This window comes from Pseudorca crassidens, chromosome 9 (assembly GCF_039906515.1).
Source record: "Pseudorca crassidens isolate mPseCra1 chromosome 9, mPseCra1.hap1, whole genome shotgun sequence".
Classification (NCBI taxonomy): Eukaryota; Metazoa; Chordata; class Mammalia; order Artiodactyla; family Delphinidae; genus Pseudorca; species Pseudorca crassidens.
In genome coordinates, this window is record NC_090304.1 from 89636811 (window position 1) to 89645248 (window position 8438).

At 39.3% G+C, this 8438-nt stretch overlaps 1 protein-coding gene across 9 annotated transcripts in view; it reads left to right on the forward strand.

The window, feature by feature from the left end:
* DIXDC1 (DIX domain containing 1) overlaps positions 1-8101 on the forward strand; it is a 74101-nt gene extending 66000 nt beyond the window's left edge. For all 9 annotated transcript variants that reach the window (XM_067750999.1, XM_067750998.1, XM_067751004.1 and 6 more), the window contains 3 exons: positions 2180-2285; positions 3221-3329; positions 4859-8101. In XM_067750999.1, the coding sequence (XP_067607100.1) occupies positions 2180-2285; positions 3221-3329; positions 4859-4939 (296 nt within the window). In that variant the 3' untranslated portion in view covers positions 4940-8101. The remainder of the gene's footprint in view (positions 1-2179; positions 2286-3220; positions 3330-4858) is intronic.
* The last annotated feature ends 337 nt before the right edge of the window (positions 8102-8438 follow it).

The window sequence follows — 8438 nt, forward strand, 5'->3', positions numbered from 1 at the left end:
TATTTTAATTGCCTCTTAATGGGATCACTGTTTCCAGAATTTCTCCCATCCAACCCATACTAGACCCATACTTGCTGCTAGACTGACCTTTCTAAAATGCCAGTCTGATCGTATCACTTCCTTTGAATATCTCCCCAGAGCTTAAGACTAATATCTAAACATCTTAGCCTGGCAGAGTCCTTTGTGATCTGGGCCCCGCTTTATTATCCTCATCTTCCATTACTTCCCAATGTATTACTTACACTCCAGCCTTACTAGTTGAGTTTCAGTTTTATAAATACATGATCCATCCCTTTTCATGCCTTTACAAGTATCCTTCATTCTGGGAATGCCCTTTCCAACTTCTATATCTGATATATTTTTTAGGTGCTTTGCTTAACAATTCTCCAACTATGGGACCTTTCTGACCTCTTCCAGGTAGAATTAACTACTTCATCTTCAGTCTTCTTGTGCAGTTTGTACCAATCTGATTTTAGTGTATTGTAATTATTTATTATCATACCTGTCATCTATATTGGACTGTGAAATCTTTGAGGTCAGAGGCATATAATTAATTTTATATTCTCAAAATCTAGTGCATGGTAAGTGCTCAATAAATGTTTGTTGAATGAATGAGTGAAAGGATCCATCATAAATTTAATGATAAGAGTGAATATTTTATTTTATTAAAAAGCCAGTGTGTGCCAGGCCCTGTTCTAGGTGATGGAGACAAAGGAACATCGTGGCATGTAGGTTTCAATAATTGGCATTCTTTGAAAAAAATTCTGAAAACTGATTGCTGTGCAAAGAGAGAATGTTCCCTTGTCTTTCTCTCGTGTATTATTCATCCCTCCTACTTCCTTATTTTAAACCCCTTCCTAGGGAGTTCTCTCGTGGTCCAGTGGTTAAGACTCCATGCTTTCAATGCCGAGGGCCCTGTTTTGATCCCTGGTTGGGGAACTAAGATCCCACAAGCCGCACTGTGCGGCCAAAAAATCAAAAACAAAAACCAAAAAACCCCTTCCTAGAACTGCTCTCTGGTGGCTGCCTGTTTGATTGGGATAAATGCCTAGAATAAATGAAGAAAACGTGTAGCTGGAATTGCAGGAGTTATTTTAATAAAAGTTTAATTATTTTTGGTCCTTGTGATAAAAGTTTTTAATTGGTCTTTTCTTCTATTCTCTTAAAGTCATAATCACAAATAACTCATTGATTAAATTTTTCCATAAGTACCTATACAAGGAATAGAGACAAGATATGGATTAAGAAATTTAAGTTAAAAACCCCGGGGACCGGGCTTCCTTGGTAGCGCAGTGGTGAAGAATCCGCCTGCCAGTGCAGGGGACACGGGTTTGAGTCCTGGTTGGGGAAGATCCCGGATGCTGCAGAGCAACTAAGCCCGGGCGCCACAACTACTGAGACTGTGCTCTAGAGCCTGTGAACCACAACTACTGAGCCCGCGAGCCTAGAGCCCGTGCTCCGCAACAAGAGAAGCCATTCCAATGAGATGCCTACGCGTGGCAACACAGAGTAGCCCCCGCTCACCGCAACTAGAGAAAGCCTGCACGCAGCAATGAAGACCCAACGCAGCCAAAAATAAATAAATTTATTAAAAAAAAACAAACCACGGGGACCAACACATATAGATCCTATGTAGCTAAGGGATAAAAGTAGACTTTTTGCCTTTTAGACTGGAAATATAAGGCCCCTTGGAATCTGAGTTTCTACGGTTACTTTGCTTCTGTGTTTCTTGTTCCTAATCATTTGTCTTTTCATGAAGTTCATGTGCATTCTCTACCACTGACCTCCGCAGTCTAAATGCTGGCAGTGTCTGCAGCTCCTGCTGTGTGTCTATTCTGCCCTAGCTGAAATCTCGCCTGGCTTCTCTGACCTCTTTTGACTCTTGGCAACAGTGCCTGTCAGAACAGTTGCTGTTCCCCTGTTAGAATCACCTGTGATGGGTGAGAAATGATGGTCCTTGTGATAGCATCCATGTCCGAAGCACCTCTTGTCTTAGTGGCCCCAGTGGTGACTTCCTGTGGGTCACACACCCTGTGGACAAGGTGTTTGGCAAGAGTGTGAAAACTGTGCTATGACCTCAGGCAGCTTCATTCTCCTGGGACATTTTGAATAACTAGAAATGATGGGTTGTTGGAAGCAAATTGAATGTTCTGACCACAAAGTCTCTCTCTGATTGCAGAGTTGTCTCACTCACAGAGCTCTCCAACTGTCAGCAGCGCCTGCACGAAGGTGCTCTATTTCACTGACCGGTCACTTACGCCCTTCATGGTCAATATACCAAAGAGGTGAGATTCTGGGATCATTATTTCTCCTTTAAAAAGGACAGGAAGGCAGAATCATTAGTTACTGCCCATCTAACCAGCTGTAAGGTGTTTGAGAAGCAGTGTAGTGAGAAGGGCACAGGAGATAGAGATTCAAGTTCTAGTTTCACCACTAACCAGTGGCATTACAAGGTACAGACACAATAATAGTGCTTCCAATCCTGATATGCAAAGATGCTCCAAGTTAGGAAAGCAATTTTTTAAGTGTTCAAAATAGCTTCTGCTGATAGCTTTGGATTACAGCCTGGCATTCCAGGGCTACTTATTACTCATTGATCTTTGTTACTATTTGATGACTGCAGCTAACCTATAGAGAATTCATGTTAAAAACCTTTAAACACTCAATTAATATACTCCCTTCTAAGGTTAATGGCTTTGAAATAAAGATTTTTAAACTCTGGAACCAACTGCTGAGAGAGGTGATAAGATTTCCCTTTCCTAAAGAGTCTGTTTGGTTTTTGTTAGAGGGGAGTTTTCTGAAGTAAAGATGGTGATACTTGATTTAATTCTACCAGCCTATAGAAATGGAATTTTTGCAAATAAGGAAATCAAGAGAACTTAGACATATTGATAGTTTAACAAATTAGATTTCAGAGACTTTGTGTCTTATTTTCAGAGTAAAACAGAAAAAAAGTAATTTGGCTGCTGCCAAAGCAATAAATCTATTTTAAATTCTCAGATCAACCCATTTGTAATGCCATTTTCATTCCCTAATAGTGACTGGCTCCCTAACTTCTGCTGTTTCAGCATCATCTGGGTTATCAAGGGTGGTGACCTAACAAGGCCACATTGTTTCTGCCTCCAGAGACTTTGGCAGGGGCCTGGATTTAAAGCTGACATCTTATCTTTCCAACCTACTGATAAAGAGTCTATTTTAGTGTTCTCTCTTTTTGTTGCAGGTTGGGGGAGGTGACACTGAAGGATTTTAAAGCAGCTATTGACCGGGAGGGAAATCATCGGTATCACTTCAAAGCACTGGATCCTGAGTTTGGCACTGTCAAGGAGGAGGTACAGAATCCACAGGGAGTCTGGGTGGTATTGCTGGTTGTTCTTGAACCCCAAAGACTTCTACTCAAGGACTAGTACCCAGAAGTACCTCAGTTCCCTAATCAGGTCAGAGGAGTTTCCCAGTGCCTCCGACCAGTTGATTACTCTAGACTGAGAAGGTTCAGGGAATGGCCCAAGAAGTTGATAGCTTCTTTAGTTCAAGGTCTTAATCACTCTAATCAAACTTGGATAGAATTTTTATTTTAAAAAGGAAAAAGTTTTGTTAGGGAAAATAAAGAACCTACATTGAACAAATGCTTGGCTTTCGAGTCTCTTTTCTATCTGTAACCAAATCTTAGAAAACTTTCTGCTTCCTATGTAGAGCAAAATAAACAACCTGGCATGAATATATGAAACTGTATATTGTGGTGGTAGTTTCTCATATAATGAAAATGAGGAAATTCTGCAAAGTCATCTACGCTTATTAACTCCTTGGCTATTTTCTTAGCTTATACTTCTCTTTGTAATATATCTGCCAAAAACAGACCTTTTCTTTTTTTTTTTTTGAAAGAGAGTTCTGAGTCATGACGTATTACGAACGCTCTCATAGTGGTTACAGAATGAAAAAGGTTGGAAAAGCCAATACTTTGTTTTGTAAAGATTTCCTGGATTTTCTTGGCGGTCCAGTTGTTAAGACTCCTCACTTCCACTGCAGGGGCCACAGGTTCAATCCCTGGTCGGGGAACTAAAATCCTGCACGCTGCGTGGTGCAGCCGAAAAAAAAAAAAAAGATTTTCTCACTGAAATGTTTTAATAACCCTTTCTATTTATTAGTGGCTTAGGAAATGAATTGAACAAATGAGTGAAAAGAACTGCATGCACACATGTTAAGATTGGTCTTCGTTCTAACCCTTTCTTTACAATGCTTCGGGCCAAAATTTTCCCCTTTCTCATTTTTTAAATGCTTATAGTACTGCTTTCTTTTGAGAAGCCCAGAGTGCTCTATGGTTAGTAATTTATTAATTCTTATAAATCTCTATGAGCAAAGCAGTACTAGAGGGATGCGTTTACCATTTCATAGATGCGGAACTAAGGATATATAAGGCATATGTATATATACACACATACAGTGTTGACCTTTGAACAGTATGAGGTTGAACTGCATGGATCCACTTATATACAGACGCTTTTCAATAAATACCTACTACAGTATTACACAATCAGCAGCTGGTTGAATCTGAGGATGCAGAACTGTGGATATGGAGGGCCAACCGTGAAGTTGTATGTGGATTTCTGACTGCACAGGGCCAGGGCAGGGAAGGGGGTGGGCAGTGTCTCTAACCGCTGTGTTGTTCAAGGGTCAACTGTATATATATTTTTTAACCAGTTATAACTTTAGGGACAAAACCAAAGGGACATAGGCTCTAACTCAAGGCTTTCCTCTATACTTTTTTATCCTTTATGTCTGAGATCTTCTTTTTCAACCACAGATGTTTAGTGAGACTCCCTGTCTTACAATTTTTTCATGGTGGCTTTTTTTCTTTCTCCAGGTTTTCCATGATGACGATGCCATCCCTGGATGGGAAGGGAAAATTGTAGCCTGGGTGGAAGAAGACCATGGAGAGAATTAATGCTGACTATTAGATTGAGGGCTTGTGGAACTTGGCAGTCCCTGGCTGCTTCACTCAGGAGAGAAGACTAAAACCAGAATACACTAAGAAGTTTTTAGTTTGTGCTGCCAAAACAGAAGCTTCTCCAAGTGTGACAGCTATAGGCCAGTCCTATTTCTGTGCCTGGCACGTGTGGTACTTAAAGTCCCTGTCCAAAAGTAGACCATGGGTTCTTGTGGAGTTCCTTGTCCGTGGGAACACAGTGTTTTATTCTACTCTGAGGACAACAAACCGAAGGCCTTAACCAATGGGGATGGATGATCCCACTCCTTTATGGGCATGGCTGCTATTATCTGGAACCTGGGAACTGGATGTATCACTCCTGTGTGTTACAGTATTATTTTAATTGGCCTCAGTGGTTGCAGCAGAGTACCAGCATTTGTACTCACAGACAAGGTGAAGGTACCAGCTTTTTTGCTTCTTTGCAGCTATTGCAAACCAAGAATAACTCGTAAGGTGGTACCAAAGATGAAAGCCCACTCTTCAGGAATTTTTTGGACTGGACATGGATGGTGCTGAATTGTTGAATGGATTGAAAAAGGGCTGCCCATATTGTGCTATATACTACGCTAAAACCATAATTAAGTAAGACCTTGGGCTGCCTCTTGTGTCTTAACTGGTTTTGCAACTTGTCCTTTAGCCCACAGAGGGCATATTTCATGTACTGCTCATTTTCTCTGGGGACTCTTTAACTTTAGAGCCATTTTTTCCCCTTCCAGCTGATGAACTTTGTGTTTGAAAGGAATAAGGAGTGAAAGTCTCCTTTCAAATCCAGGCGGGTATGGAAAGGTGCTGCTACCCATGTCTTCTTGACTTTCTTTCTCTCATGACTTTCTTTAGCTCATGGCATCTCCTTTGCAGTCAAAAGGAAACAGACCATTAGCTTCAGTATTTGTGATTTATAAGTACTGAGCATGAGTTACTGGTCTACCCCTCTTCATTTCAAGGCCAGAGTTATTTTCTATTATATATTTAGTCTAGGCTGATCCTTTGGCCACAAAAGAAACCATGGGGGCATGGAGCATGAGTTGTGAATGGCAGGGTTGATTCTGGGTGATAACACCTAGAATCCTTTCTCATGTGCAACACTGTCAAGTGTAGAAGCTAAGATTTAAACTTTCAGAGATTACTTTGTATCTTGAGTTTTCTCATTCATTCACCAAGCACCATCAACCAATCAGATATATCAGTCTCTCTGCCTGTGATCACCAGTGTACACTGCCAACCAGAAGAGTCAGACAGATCAGCTGTGGGTTCTTGACCTGTCTGTCTCTAGTTCATCTCCCCTTTTCAGCCATTTCAACAGACGACTGATCGGAGCTCTGAGATGACGTTTTGTTGTTTTATATAGATGTGTCTTTAAGTTCATGTTTGGAGAATTCTTTTCTACTCATTTGCTTTTTGTCCAAGAACCATGTCTATTTTTATAACTTGAGTGAGAGTTCTGTATATTCTCACATTCTGTATACTAGATCCATTTTCTAGAGAACCCAGTTGCTTTTATACAGGCTCTGCTCTTCTTACCAGCCCTTGTGGTTTCGGAACAAGCTTTATTTTATTACAAGTATACTAATGACAGATTACTCCTGTTCCAATTCTACCAGCCTTTTTAGTTATGGAGTTAATTTTACGGAACCTATTTGATGGCTCCTCTAGCTGACAGAAGGAACTCAAAAGACACCTGATGTCCTTCATGTAAGTTTACCTGGTCTCCTCCTACTGAAGAATGATTTCTCATCAGAAATGACTGGGAAAATTTGGGAAAGTCATTTATAAGCAAGAATAATTCATTATGAAAGCAAACAGAAGAAAACAGTATATTCTCCATTCCCCCCCCAGCCAGCCCCCCCAGGAAATCTGGAAAGAAGTCCTCATGTCACCAGTTTCTCTGTTGCATGTATTTTAGTGTTTTGCTATAAGACAGCATGAGGGTTATCAGGCCAAAATTTGTTATTGTATTTTCAGTACAATTTATCTTGAACATCTGTCGCTTAACTCAGTTTTACTTGTCAGTTTTCTTTCAGCAAACATTCTCACTATTATGTAGAATTTAACTTTTCAGAGAAAATTAAATCAGAGAAAATTTTCAGAGTCCTCTACCTTCTTTGTCTTTTACCTCTATGTCTTTTGGAAAAGGAGCTGCATGGCCTTAGTGCCTCCACAGAAAGCTGAAGTTGAATTAATAGCTCATTAATCTCATGCCACGGGTGATAACTAAGCACCCCCATTACAGGATGGCACACCAGAGTGTTTGTATAAAATGTGTTGGTAATCCTCATTCCAGTTTCTAAACAGAGGAGCCTTCTAGGAGGAGTGTGCATTGATTCATTCTGGTTTGAATTGTCTCCTATTTGATACACTAGGAGGCCTTTTGACTTATTCAAAGCATTACCCCCTACTGGCATTTGTGTGGGACAGTCCATCCTGCTACTGCTGAAGTTCTCTTTCTTTGAGAAAACTAAGGAACTAGAATGTTTAGAGTTCATGAAATAATCTCTAAACCTGATTTAAAAAATGACCCTCACACAAAAACTAAGTAAAAAGCTCAATTCCTTAAACAGTCTTCATTTAAAAACTGAAGACTGTTCTCACTCAGTTAACTAAAGTAGCTGGAATTGCAACACTTTACAATTTCTACCTAAAGAATTTAGGTTAAACTTACTTGGTAATATCAATGCTGCTTACTGACCAACTTTCCAGCTCTTTTTGACCAGGAAGGTTGTAAATTAAGGAAAATATCTTTATACTCTGTATTCAATCCAAGAGGACTCTAATTACTTAAAATCATTTAGGTCATAATAATAATAATTTTCATTTTTTTCCATAAAATAAGCTTTATGATTGCACACTCCTTCTATTGTCTGAATTTATGTAAGAGGTACAGCTTGCTTAAAATATATATGTAAAGTTATATTTTCTTAGAAACATGGATGTTTGCAACCATTGCTTTCAAAGAGATTATTACCATGTATTCTGTTTTACGTTTTCATGAAGATTGTGTTATACCAGAGGCTTCTGATTATCAAAGTGATAAACAGTTTTAACTGTCTGTACCAGATTTGTGACCTAATTTTAAAAAAACCCAGAAACAAACTACGAATAAAATGGAGTTTGCAAACTAAATACCATTAATAATTTTCACTTGTGTTTACTGACTGAAATTAATCAAGAAAGCCATTTACATTTAGTGAAAGTAAATTTCCTCAAGGGATCTCCCTGGTTGCATGTTTACTCATTACTTGGGGAGTAATAGGATTACTTGGAGAGATAAGGATTACTTTATTGCTACAGATATTACTATTGGTATTTCTAATGTAAGTGCAAAATATCAATAGGTTATATTATCAAAGAAAATTCATTTACGTAGCACTTCTTTTGACATTATATATAAATGTGCAAACAAGTAAGAACCCAAGACTCTAAACCGTATGACAAAACAGTCTCTAATGCAAAAGCAAGA